This window comes from Danio rerio, chromosome 14 (assembly GCF_052040795.2).
Source record: "Danio rerio strain M-AB ecotype USA chromosome 14, GRCz13ab, whole genome shotgun sequence".
NCBI classification, from domain to species: Eukaryota; Metazoa; Chordata; class Actinopteri; order Cypriniformes; family Danionidae; genus Danio; species Danio rerio.
The window spans coordinates 49908621-49923182 of NC_141034.1; the positions used below are offsets into that span (position 1 = coordinate 49908621).

A 14562-nucleotide genomic window follows, 5' to 3' on the forward strand; every position below is an offset into this window, starting at 1 on the left:
GCCATCGTCCATCACCAATGGCCGACACATTTCACAATGCCGATCCGGCGATCTATCGCCCCGCCCCACATTTATATTGATATACAACTTATTTTTTGCATGTGATCTTAATAGCAATAACGGTCTTTTCATGAGCTGTGTTACATGTTACATATAGCTGCTGCTTGCACGCCTGACAGCATCGTGAGGATTAAATGAAAGATTAAACAGCACCTCTCACTCTTATGTAGATTCAGTGGCAAACGCTGTTACTTGCAAACCCCGTCCAACAGACAGTGAATGGTTTAGTTATTTTCATAACAGAATTGAAGCCACTGAAAGTCTTTTATCCACTCTTGGAAAAGTGTAAATGGTGAATTAACATTCACCACACAATCACTAATAAGATGTGCCATTATTAGTAACTGTAGGTAGGGCTGCACGATTAATCGAAAAAAGATCACAATCTCGATTCGACCCTACACACAATCCTAATTCAACTTTTTCTACGATACAGCCACACAAGTCTTCACAGCAACATTGACACCTTCAAATGGCGTTAAAAGTGTCACATACTGTATTTATAAGGTATTATTCACACAAAATGTCATTTCTATCTTCATGTAATGATGTATTCACAGTCGCGAAATCACACGTGAGCTGACGCACTGTCTGTTTACAGCCGAGAACGTGCGCGTGCACGCAAATGACGCACAACCTGCATATGCTGTGAATAAAGGTAATGAAGTTGTAATAATGTTCAGTTTGTTGCACAGAGCGATCGTTTAAGGGCCGTGCGGAAGGTTTGGTTTGCATGTCTGTGTTTTTCCTCACAGTAACAGCAGCCATGAGCCGCAATCGGAAGTAAAAGTGAAAACTTTGCGCAGATCATTTAAATGATCATATCGCATTTTACAGTTATGATTACGACAAGCATTTGATGTTTTTTTACTTTCAAAGTGAACCAAAGTGCTGTGCAAATAAATGTTTACTATGTCAGTATAACAACCTTAGCCTATATATAATGGAAATATAAAGGTCTAATAATGTTGTCAATGACAGATGACAAGCACATGTCTTAAACATTATAAATCAACTTTATAATTGTGAATAGTTGTATTCTGATGTCATCATTTTACTGTGGATTAACAAACAGGACATATTGAAAGTCTGTTTAAGTCCACTATAATACAAAAATTAGCATTTTAAGCAACAGTATACCTACACATAGGCCTATTATTATTGCTGTTTTACCATACGTTTGAAAATTAATAATAATAATAGGCTAATCATATTAAGCTTTACATTTACAGAATCGTGAGAAAATCGTGATTTTGATTTTAAGCAAAAAAAATCATGATTCACAGTTTAGCCAGAATCATGCAGCCCAAACTCTTGTTGTTTTCTAAAACTAAATCTGTCAGTGTTATTTTCGTTCTCTCATCTTCAGCGCTTCACATTTTCACAGTTGTAGCTCCTGTCATCTGAAGGCAGTAGGCATTGACTGAGTGATTGACAGCTGATATTAAAAAAAAACATTCACGTTGAGTTCTAGAGCAGTAGGTCAATACGAAGAGCACAAAGGCGGTGCAAGCAATGCAGGTTTTTTTTTATTATTTTTATTTATGTTTTGGTTATGAGTAAAGCAAAGACCATTTGGGACAGGTAGTGAAAACGGTAGGCTACAATTAATTGTTATGAATTAATCGATATTTAACAACAACAACCACCTATGACGACGATGCCATCGTCCATGGCAATGTTTCACATTAGACATCACATCACGTGACTCCATAAGACCAATCGCAGACCAAAACATGACCTCTCTGGACAAAGATGTAAAATATGAACCTATCGCTTGCTTTTTTTTTTTAAATGTCTAATTATCTTGTTTAATCACGGCACTGTTCGCAGCACTATATGACAGAATTTCGCATGTTCAAATTCTAATTAGAGTTGGAACTGATGCCGCGGTCACACTAAAGTTTATTGATGAGAGAATCACTGAAAATAATTTATTTTGTTTCTAAAACTGCACTTTGTTTTTACTTTTTTATAAGAAACTAATGACTGTACGTTTTAGGGATCCGTTTTAATTTCTGTTGTTCAACATTGATGTTCAATAAATAATCATAGTGTGTGTTTCCCTTGATTGTTTTAAAATCCTGTAATGCACCCTACATTAAAACTTGTAATTTCATCTCTCACTTGTATTATGTGAGCATATTTACTGTACAAACCCTGTAAGTGAACTATGAGGGCAAAAAAGTTAATAAATTAAATAATGATCCATTAATCGTAATCGAGATTTTGTATTTTCCTTCCAGCTGCAACCACACTCATTCACACACATACACTACGAACAATTTAGCTTACCCATTTCACCTATACCACGTCTTTGGACTTGTGGGGGAAACAGGAGCGTCTGGAGGAAACCCACACAAACATGGGGAGAACATGCAAACTCCACAGAAACATCAACTGACCCTGTCGGGACTTGAACCAGCAACCTTATTGCTGTGAGGCAATTGTGCTAACCACATTGTCACCGTGCTGCCCAGTAATTAAAATTACCTCATATTTTAGATTCAGGGTTTCTCTTTCTTCCACAACTGTCTCTGTAGAAAAAGCACAGGCATCAGCAATTAGAAAAGCTAATGTAACAGCTGTATGACAACACTTTAATAAGGAAATTACCAATTTTAAAGATGCTTTCTGTAAAGCACTCACCAAAAGTAAATCATCAGAAAAAAACGCACTTTTCAAACAAACAGCAATGTCAGAAGCTTTCAGCGCGGAGGAATACAAACATGGATCCAAACCCCCACTTTCAGTTCGGCTCAAACCGGTTTTTGTGCACGGATCTTCGTTCAACTGCATTGCCATAATGCACGTGCGTGCTACATTAGTTAAAGAAGACAGATATTCTCCAAGAAATTCCATAATGTTCTAGTTTATTCCAAAATGAAAATTGCACAAACTCAGTGCATGTTTTCTGGGGTCAATAAGTATGAATTAATCTTTATACGGTTAAATCAATGAACCATTAGAACAAGGTTTTGTTTTGATGCGCCTCTCATTGCTTACACGCATTTTGAAAGCTCATTTCGACAAATATTAATATATACAAACATAACTTGAAACTGGATGTGTTTCAAGAAGAAATAAACGTGATGTTGGTAGTCCAACCAGCAATGTCCTGTTGTTGTGCCTTGTTTTAAGTTAATGTTACGCTAACGGAGTCGCTTCTGAATCGTCCTGACGCCAGCCTGAAGGTGTGTCGTTTAATTTTGGTGCCTCCGCGGGAACCGGAGCCTTGGATTTCTGTTCTTTGTTTACAGGAACGTCGTCCGGTTTTGCTTTACTTTCCGGTGTGGTTTTCTGCTTGCTGAAGCCCATTTGCTTTAATGCACGGCGTGTTGTACGTTCAGAGATGCTCCTCTGGGTCCCCTGGTTGTAACGAGCGGTTAACTGGGTTATGGTAGCTTTTTTATCCGCCTGAACCAGTCTGGCCATCCTCCTCTGACCGCGGTCGTCAACGAGACTTTTTCGCCCACATTCCTGTCGGCCAGTGGTTGTTTTGTCCTTCAACGACCATTCCCTGTAAACCCTGGAGACTGTAGTGCGAGAAAGTCCTAGCAGCTCAGCGGTGTCGGAAACACTCAGACCAGCCTGTCTGGCTCCAACAATCATCCCGCGTTGAAAATCACTTAAATCACCTTTCTGTCCCATTCCGAAAAGCAAATATATGGTCAGGTTATATACGATTAAGAGAGTTGACAAAACAAACGCCTCTGCTTGATCAGGAGTGAACTTTAAAGCAGGAAAACACGTCGGCGCATCAGTTATAAACGTCGGCCGAGTTATAAAGACCGCAGTGCGGATGGCGTTGTCATGCTCCTTCCGCCGGGTGATAAAAATAGTTCTTCAGAACTGCTTGCAAGTTCCGCTAGGCCGAAGCACCTGGCAATAATAAATAACGGTAATAAAATGTATTAACATATTTGAATAGAGAAATATGCCAATAATACAGAAATATATAAATGGGGAAGCAGGTAAATAAATCAAACTATGCACTTTATAACAGTATTAATGAAATCAAAAAGTCACCAAGTAGCAAAACTGTGTGTCAGTTGTGTATGTGTCTTATTTCACTATAAACATTCAAATGTAAACTATGTAAATGCAGTTATGTGCTAACATTATAGGATATATAGAAATATCAAACCACCTTCGACCGTTTCAGGATTTAAAATAACTAATTTAAATACTTAAAATGTATAGTGCAGGCTACAGTATGTACAGGGTAGTTTCAGTCAGACAGTACAGTCTTCTTTTTCTTGTTTAACGACCACTAACTCCTTAGGAGCATTATCGCCACCTACTGAATTTCACAAATAGTTTAGGGTTTAACATTTCAGTCATTATTTCATTGTAATATCGTAACAATCATTTTAACAACTGAGCAGTTTTGGAACTTTCATTCATTCATTAATTTTCTTGTCGCTTAGTCCCTTTATTAATCCGAGGTTTTAATCCCTATATTAAGCTGCAACCCATCTCTGGGAAACATCCACACACACATTCACACACACACTCATACACTATGGACAATTTAGTCTACCCAATTCACCTGTACCACATGTCTTTGGACTGTGGGGGAAACTGGAGCACCCGGAGGAAACCCACGCGAAGGCAGGGAGAACATGCAAACTCCACACAGAAACGCCAACTGAGCTGAGGTTCGTACCAGCGACCCAGCAACCTTCTTGCTGTGAGGCGACAGCACTATCTACTGCGCCACTGCCTCGCCCCAGTTTTGGAACTTAAATTATGTAAGTAAAAATATTAAGTTAAAACAATTATGACTTTATTCACGTATCCACATACACAAAGAAAACATAATAGACCATCTAATTGTAGAATTAAGTGTAATAAACTAATTCAGGATCTCAATGTTGTCATAGTTAAAATCGTTTTGTAGTAAAATATAAAAAACAAACAATAATGTGTCACATTAAAATAAATGACTATAGTTAATAATTTAAAATAATATAGTTATAAACTGATTTAAACTACTTTATCTCTTACTAAACTGTAGCAACTGTTAGTAATATATACATATGCTTGGGCTGGTTAAAAAATAAGCTTTTTAAATGTCATTGACTTCTGCTGTCTTCATTTCAAAAACACAGATTTATTTACAATTTGAAACAGAAAAAAAATGTTTTCTGCTGGAGATATTGTTGTCCTAAAAAAAGCGTAAATAAAAATTCTTACACATACTTTAGGAACAGAATGGCAAAATATTTCGGCAGTCTTAAAATCTTGACTTTTCCAAACCACGGTATACCTTGTAAACGGGTATCGTCCCATGCCTAATTTGTTGCAACTATAATTACCACAAATTACCAGTCCTTTATGGTTTAAAAACAATATAATACTAACTATAAATTACTATAGTATTTAATTTGGGAAATCATTAATAAAAAAGTGGTTAGGAAATTAAGCAAATAAACACTATTAAATCGCTGGAGTAAAATAATAATATAGTGTTATACATTTATTATATGTAAAAAGATGTGTATTACATATAAAGCTGCATTATAGCCTATACATATTAATTTACTATTACTTCCTTCGATATAATGAATCCATTATATAAATGAAACCTGTCCAGTTTAGATCGTCTAGCAAGGCCAGCAAACGAGTATCTTCTATACTGACCCTGTCAGATAAATAATGACTGATCATCTATGATGACTGATAGAAAACGGTTCAGTCTATTATATTGAATGGCGATCGGAAACAATGTTCCCCATTCGCCTGTCTTGATCTCCATATTTGTGAAATAGCATGCACTATTGTCTATTTTGTTTAATATTTAATTACTATATACATACTAATATATTGATGACGATGTCTGAGAAGACATGGGTTCAACCGTTGAAAAAAAGACTGGTTGCTATATGAAACATGTCATGTTGTGTGGTAGGATGCCAAAATCGAAAGTCCAAAAGTAAAAAACTTAAATATTACCGTACACCACACTGCTTTTAATGTCAACCGCAGACGTCTGTAGACTGAATGGAGTAAAGACCTAACAGAAAAAGCTCGACTCTGCAGTTCTCATTTCATATCAGGAAAGTTCACGTTACGCTGTATCATACCTGTTACTCATTTTTGATTTCAGCATAAACAGTGCAATATGGTGAATTAAACTGCGGACACTGAATGCTTAGAATAAAATGTAAAATTGTAAGTTCACATACGCTGCCGTACAGGTGCAGCTCGCTGTCAGAATGCAGTTGTTTTGCTTGTTGATGATTACCCAGGCCTTGTACAGCTCCGTCTTCTTTCCTTGTCTTTGGCTAGGCAGAACCTCGGTTTTTAGCACTACATAGTGTTGAATCTGGTCATCACGGAGCATTATTTCTTGCACATGACCCCACAGGACAGAATTGTAGGCATCCAAAGACCTGTAGGCCTTTAACTTCTCTCTTGTAAAATCCCTTGGAGCTTCAATGAGATTGTATATTTGGGTCTGGATGCTTGGCCGTTTCGTCCTATCCAATATCCATTGGGAGGGTGTGATCGCAAATGGACCTGTAAGATGAACACCTCTCACTTTAACATTAATTTTGCCAAATCACTGTGCTTATCAATGAGTATTGATAATACGCTGAAAGCATTATGTAAGTAATCAACATAACTTATCTGAAATACAACAACAAACTCTATCGCATCGGATGCCATTCCTTCGCTGTAAATGCAAGCACTCCTGTTTTTTTTTTTTGCAACCTCGATGCGCACATCCTAAATGTTTACAAATATATATATATGTTTACAAACGACTATATATGGATTTTCTGGTGGGTCGCATTGCAGTGGGTCGTGGAGTGTGTGATCAAAAAAACAACAAAAGTAATTTTTTACTTATTTTGCTTATACTAGACTTTTATTTTGAAGTGTGTGCGCGACAACCCTACCATTTGACATGTGAAATTTTATTTAATTATAGCAACAAATATGTCCAAGCCCAAGTAAGACCCTAAATATGTAAAGTATGGATAACATTATATATATTGACGACAAAAAAGACTTAAAGCAGTGTCATATGTAGTAAAATCTTCTGAAAAAACAATATTTAGAAACCAGAAAACATGTTTTATTAGCAGTTTATTATTAACTGTTATTTGTCAATTTTACTTTGTACTATTTCTGTAATTTGACCCATTTTGTTAAATGACAGCAAGAAAATGTTGTTTATTTGTAAGTCTTGTTGAATTTCTTATGATGTATCTGTCACTAGTGTATGTTAACAAATAAATACAAATGAAGTATAATTCCTAAAACTGTATTATAGTACCAAAAATTTGGGTCACGGCTTGATGACCATGTAAAAATGTGGGTCCCATGGTCAAACCAGTTGAGAACCCCTGTTCTTGATTGTGTGTACCTGAAACCTGTGTGGGTCTGAGGGTCTGCAGTTGGATATTATTGGCCAATGCTGCACTCGCTGAAGGCCAATGAACACAACAGGTATTTTCCGGAATAAATCCACGCCAACACGGGGAGAACCTGCAATAAAAGAAAAATCTTTATTTTAAATTTAAAATGTGACATAATTGATACAAAATAAACCAAACGGGGACTGTATATAATTAATAATACTACAATTAAAACGGACTAAACTAGATAAACAGACTATTTTATTTTCCTGTATGTGCTATTCCTAACCAGCAGTCGGCAGTAATGCGCCTAGAAGTTGTACGCCAACCGCAAAATAAAACACTTGAACAGAACAGAGGTGAGGCGCAGACGCACATTATTGGGTTATTGGTAATAAAATTGAGGCATTTGTATTATCAACTCATATAAGCGGACCATATATTTGCAGTTCGGAATGGAACAGAAAAATAATTTAAGTGATTTTCAACGCGGGATGATTGTTGGTGCCAGACAGGCTGGTCGGAGTGTTTCCGACACCGCTGAGCTGCTAGGACTTTCTCGCACTACAGTCTCCAGGGTTTACAGGGAATGGTCGGGGAAAGACGAAACATCCACTGACCGACAGGAGTGTGGACGAAAAAGGCAACGCAGAAAGCAGAAAACCCCACAGCAAAGAAAAGCACAACCGGACGACGCTCCCGTAAACAAAGAACAGAAACTCGAGGCTCCGGTTCCCGCGGAGGCTCCAGAATTAAACGACACACCTACAGAGTAACGTTAGATGGGTAAAGTTGGTTTTATACTCGCACATTCTGACTTCCGCGTTCAATAAGTTTGCTAATTAGCATGAAAAAATGTAAAATTCGCTTATTTATCGCTGCAGTTGGTTATGAACAGAATATGCGATAGTAGAAGTGTGAAAAATGGTAGAAAAACACTGAAATATACTGAAGAAAAGAAATGAGTTTAAAAAGAAGGGAGTTTTAGAAACCAGTACAATTACAAAACATGTAAGAATTACATCTAAACAGTGATCTTTCTATATATATATATAATATATATATATATATATATATATATATATATATATATATATATATATATAAAAAAATAAATATATATATATATATATATATATATATATATATATATATATATATATATATATATAATTACACAGACACATATACATAGGTAAAAACAGGGGTGGACTTAGTGATTTGGAGTTAGGTATCGGGCCCTTGCATTGAAAGTCAAAACATTTTCTTCCTCTTTAAATTTTTTTAAAAAAAACTAAAAGGTAGGTTATTTTTTATTTTTTAATTTTTTTTGTAAATAAACTGCATGGTAAAAATATATCTAAAGCTTATTTAATATATTTTAATATTTAAAGAAACCTTATTGTTGTAATGTAAAATTAAATACAATAAGTTCACAAACAGGCTTTTTTGTGACTTTTTTGAATTTTAATATAAATGAAGAAAAAATAAACATTTAAACAAATTTAATTTACAATAAATTAAACTAATCGTGTCACATACTATGAAAGCCCGTTCCCACCACTGAGTGATAAGAAAAAAAAAAAAAAAGTTATAAAGAGTTATAAAGTTGCAATTCTGAGTTTTTATATGTATTTTTATATTCTGGGTAAGATATAAGACTAAAAAATATTCATCCAATTAAATACTGTCGGGCCCATAACTTGCATTATTCTTATAAGCAGCCCAAATGGTCTTGTCAACAAATGTTGATCTGTATATCTGCGCACCCTGTTCACGCACTGATCCGATCAGTGACTTTAAAAAGCCATTAAATGGTCCGAACCATGAGATTTGTGATCCGTTACACCACTAATCCACAAAATATCATGATATTTGTAATTGAATAGGGAAAATGCATTTATAAAAAGCACACATATTTCTTACAATTGCAACATTGACATGTTCGATCTGCTGTTACGAGAAGCGCCACCTCATGCATATTTTGTCCTGCCCCTAGGACTGTGTGATTAATGGAAATCGAATCACAATCGCGATACGTTGTGATTTAGCTTATTGCAAGAGGCTGTGATATGAAATATGTATGTATTTTATAGTTTCCTCCACCCAGAGCAAACGCATGACTGTCGTCTGTGTGTGATAGTCTTACCAGCCAATTGAGTGAGCTCACTTTCGTTCTGTCCAATCAGAATTGCACAACCTAACTATGCTGAAAGCCCACAATAAAACAAACAGGGAAGCGTGAACAAGTGGGATGATGGCGTCTGCCGCTTCAGGAGCATTAATAGACAAATTCATATAAAAGAAAAACAGCATGTCGATAATACAGGAGTATTTTGGTTTCGAAGTCACAGACGCCAATCAAAAATGGGTATTTTGTAAGAGCTGTCGCAGAATTGTTACCACAGCTTGAGGAAATACAACAACCAGCATCTAAAAAAGCACCACAGGTGGCTATAAAAAAAGTGTCTTGCTAAAAAGTCTACTAAAAGTATAGCCAGGTATACTCAATCTAGTAGCTAGCAACAGCAAAATACAATTTCAGAGTTGTTCGCAGTGGTTACACCATATGAAAAAACATCCTGAAGGCACCAGGAGATAACTAATGCGCAGGGCCAGACGGAATCTGCGGAGAATTTTGGTAAAAATCTGCGGATTTCTGCGGAATTGTTTTGGGAGTATCCAGCGGAGTATCATAACTAAAACCTTAATATATTAAGTAAAAAGTAATAAATTACTGAATAAAAACTGAATAAATTCAGATTTACACATTTACTTAAGTAAATAAATAGAATTAATAATGGGCTAAAAACCTGCAGAAATCTGCGGAATTCTGCGCGCGCAGATTCCGTGTGGGCCTACTAATGCGGAAACTCACTACTGTTTGCTCCAGAGACAAAATTGTTTAATTTCTGAATATTTATAAACAAATGTGAATAAAAGCTTGAGTCAGTTTAATATTTTTATTTCTTTTTTTAACTAACACTCACTGCATTTTAGTGTTAAGAAGCTACGATACAGTATATTGAGCTGAAGCTTGACCTATAAAATTAAATCACAAATCAAAAAAACAAAATTGCAATTAGAAATTTTCTCATAATTGCACAGCCCCACCTACACCTATCATTGAAATATAAAATGTAATGTAAAATGTAAACACTGTACATTCTTCATTGCTGGTCAGGCCCAGATTAAGTATTCAGAGGCCCCTGGGCACAATGTCTTGTAGACCAACTTTAGGGGTGCGGCTAGGTAGAGGAATTAAAAATAAGATGAATATCATATTTTTTAAATAAAATTTATCTATAATTGGCCGCATTTAAAAAATAAATGTTATACAGTACATGCATTTCTAGTTTACAAAGTTTTAACTTTCTTTAAAAGCATTTAAAGTACACTTTGAAAAAAATAAAACGTGTTTATCAGATGCAGAATTCGAACCGGGTGCATGATCGATCGCATTAAAAGATATTGCCACACACTTTCTGTGCACTTTTTGAGCAACGCCACTCACACTTCTGTCTGTTGCGTTCTGTTGTCTCTGTCAATCAAACGGTATATATATATATATATATATATATATATATATATATATATATATATATATATATAACAAATTTTCTAAGTAGAAAGAAAACCACATTTATCATTTAAAATGTATTTAGAAACAGTTGAGTGGTCAGAGTGGTTTGGTCCACTGCATGTTTTCGCAACTCATCTCACCTACTTTGCACACACGCACACACACACACACACACACACGCGCGCGCGCACACACACACGCGCGCACACACGCGCACACACACGCACACACAAGTCAGGTGTGCAGCTGAGTTAATGTTTCAGTAATTAAGAAGGGGATTTTATTCACCTTAAATAAATAAAGCGATTCTCTTTTATGTAGTTAATACAGACTCGTCATAAATTAGTTGCGGCACAAATGCTGATTACCAGTGTCCATGAATCTGCTGAATTAGTGACCAAATTTACTTATCTAGTTAACGTGAGCTTGCTGCAAAGTGCACTGCACTGCAACTTAACACGCCAAAGCTGTTTCCCATGCATTGTTTTATTTGTGACGACATGGCATAATGTTAACTTAACATTAACGACCACAATTAGCATATTGTTTAGCTGTGTATTTGCTAAATGAGCACTGTGCTCAGTCCAAACTGTATTTTTGTATATTCAATTTCTATTTTGTTCTTAACTGAATTAATTAATTTGAAAATAAAATGTTAACCTTTTTTAATTCTTTGTTTTTATTGTTGTGATTAATTTTATGACAGTTTTGCGTTCTTTATGTAAAGCACTTTGAATTTCCATTGTGTATAAAATGTGCTACAGCATAAATAAATTTGCATTGCAGTGTCATGCATTGGATAAAATGACAGAGAAAATGCATTTTTCAGTGCAGCTAAACGCCAAAAACAAAAAGTTATGAAGGCATCTTAAGGCAATTTGGCTTTCAGAATGAGTGCTTATGAAAATACTAATGTCACAATATTAACCACAGTCAAAGGAGAAAGAAATGATTGAGGAACAGGCAGAGCAGGGTCAGTCAGATGTACAGTGTCAGGTAAGGGTGTTGTGCTTTTATTGAAGGGATAATGACAATTCTTTAAGGGGTGAACAATTTTTTAATCTTTTCGGAGTTGTGGCTGTTTAGCAGATGAACTTCACAGGCTCACCGATTTACAATATGTTCTGTAAATTTAACAAGTGTAATGTAAACAAGTTATTATGAGTATGAAAAACGCCTTTTCCAGCATTTTTTTCTGCTTCAGGAGTCAGTCTGTTGACTGTAAACAACACAACAAACAATGCAATAAATATGTTTGAAGAAAAATTTGCTTTGTCATTGAACCTGAGAAAAACTTTGAAAATTACCGTAATGACAAAGTCTCCATGCTAAAATAATAATAATGATGAAACCATTTTTCACTGAGGGGACATATCTTTATTAGTACAATTCGGCTGTATTGTTTGTGTCCCCTTAAAAAAAACTGCTTAATTTTTTTTTATTGTCCCCCCTACTGTTAAATCAGATTTATGCCTGTGGATGGGCGGGAATTGTTTAGGTAGCTTATTCCAACGAGGTGCGCTATTTGCACTTAGCTTAAAAAAACACTTCAAAATCTGCATTCCACCCCCCACCCCCGCAGGGGGCCCAAGTGCGCACGGGCCCCTGGGCCTGTGCCAACACAATCTCATGGCAATTCGTAACTTTTTGATTTAGCGGCTAATTCGTATGACCTAATTCGTACAATTTAGTACGATTTGCTCATCACCCAATGACGGTTGGGGTTAGGTGCCACGCCTCCTTTTTAAAATCATAGGCTGTTTCTCAATTCCAAGAACACAGAGAACGGACTTGTGTTCTTGTGGAGAGCGGTCTTGCCAGGTGTCCTCGGAAGAATGAACTCAGGAGAACGCGAGGGCAGAGAACGCGTCCTTTGAGAATTGAGATGCTGCGTTCTTCCTGATGGTCACATGACCTTCACGTGTTTTAAATTGTAAATTATTTAAACATTACAGCCTTCATACAACGATTGATTGTTTTCCCCTTTTCAAAATATATACTTTGCATAAAAACATTATAAATATATGTTGCACAATATAAATAAAACAGATTTTAATACGAATTTCAGCAAACAAACACCCTTAATGTGTTTATTCCTTCATTAAGATGTTCATGGTAATGTTTACTTTCACAGTTTCATTTAGGGAAACTCCTGAGGTAAATAATTCATATCTATGAACTTTAATAATAAATCTAGATAAAATGCTGATCTTCCCATCTCCAGTCGCAATGACTTCTGGGACTTTCAAAGCGAATTCGGTGCTCAAGTCTGCATCAGTGCGTCCTCGATATCAAGAACACATCCGGGAAGTTTCACGCGTCCTCCGTACTTGCGGTCTTGAGTATTGGAACTGAACTTGGGCAGCTGATGATGACGTTGCACGAGAACACGAGGACGCAAGACTGCTGAAGAACGCATATTGAGAAACAGCCATACATTTTCTTACAACTGAACTCGAATTAGCCAATAAACTGACAAACCGTAAAATACTTGCGTTTCCTCGTGAGATCAGGTTGGCCTGTGCCCATAATGCCCGTTGGTTAATCCGGCCCTTTTGCTGATCAACTGTAATAGTCCCCACTCCACATTGCAGATGCTGTGATGTGACTATTGCGAATGCACCCATTGCGATATTAATTCTAAAATGCTATATTGTGCAGCCCTAATATGTAATATGAATAATTCTGTCTCTTTCCACATTATTTACAGAGTATATGCACGAGCAACAGATGGCCAAATTGAGAATTGTGAACTTCACCCCTGGGTCCCTCCTTTAAAATGCTACTCTGCTGAAGTACACCTGAATAACTAAACCTTTGAAGACAACGGAGATGAAAAGGATCCAGCATTACAAATGACACCATTGTTTTATGAGTCTGACAGCTATTTGAACAGCTTTTCACATTTGAAGCTGTCAAAAAGTCGAGCATGTCTTGTCTACATGTGTGTTCAAACTGTTTAAAATGTAAATTTTACATAATCATTTGTAGCATTTTACTTTTGTTGTATTACTAATTCAAGTAGTTTAGAATTAGACACAGATGCATATGAAGCAAAGGCTGCAGATTTAACAGCAGCCATCTTTTTTTTAGAAAAGCCTTTCAATAAAAAAACAACTTGCACAGTGTTGTTGGTTTTGTTATTATTGCAAGAAAGTCATAAAATACAGTATTGAAGGCCTCCATATGGGAGAAAATTACTTTAGCCTTGGGCTGTTTGTTAACATGTAAAGAAATACATATACAGGGGTTGTATAGTGACATCTACATGGACATCAGTGATCAAATTATTTGCCTTTAATCTATTCTTAATCTTAATTTTTTGAAAAAGCCTAGTTTGGATAAATCTGTGCTGTCCAATTTTAGACCTATTTCGAAGCTACCCTTTTTATCTAAGATTTTGGAGAAAACAGTTTTAACACAACTGCAGAGCTTTCTGGGGCTTAACAGTATTCATGAAGTGTTTCAATCAGGTTTTAAGGCATGTCACAGTACTGAGTCTGCACTGCTACGTGTGTTGAATGACATTCAGTTATTTAGGGACTCGGG

General features: G+C 36.1%; 2 protein-coding genes across 2 annotated transcripts; one reads left to right on the forward strand and one right to left on the reverse strand.

Annotated features, from left to right (window-relative positions):
- Positions 1-2916: 2916 nt before the first annotated feature.
- si:ch211-276i12.9 lies at positions 2917-3846 on the reverse strand. Its single transcript, NM_001386646.1, has one exon. It carries the CDS (start codon positions 3709-3711, stop codon positions 3208-3210), a length of 504 nt encoding a protein of 167 aa, NP_001373575.1. The 5' UTR covers positions 3712-3846; the 3' UTR covers positions 2917-3207.
- A 3896-nt stretch (positions 3847-7742) lies between these two features.
- Positions 7743-14136, forward strand: si:ch211-276i12.11. Its single transcript, XM_087282125.1, has 3 exons — positions 7743-7789; positions 7880-8216; positions 13724-14136. The coding sequence occupies exon 2, from the start codon at positions 7886-7888 to the stop codon at positions 8204-8206; it is 321 nt and encodes a 106-aa protein (XP_087138251.1). The 5' UTR covers positions 7743-7789; positions 7880-7885; the 3' UTR covers positions 8207-8216; positions 13724-14136.
- Positions 14137-14562: the final 426 nt, after the last annotated feature.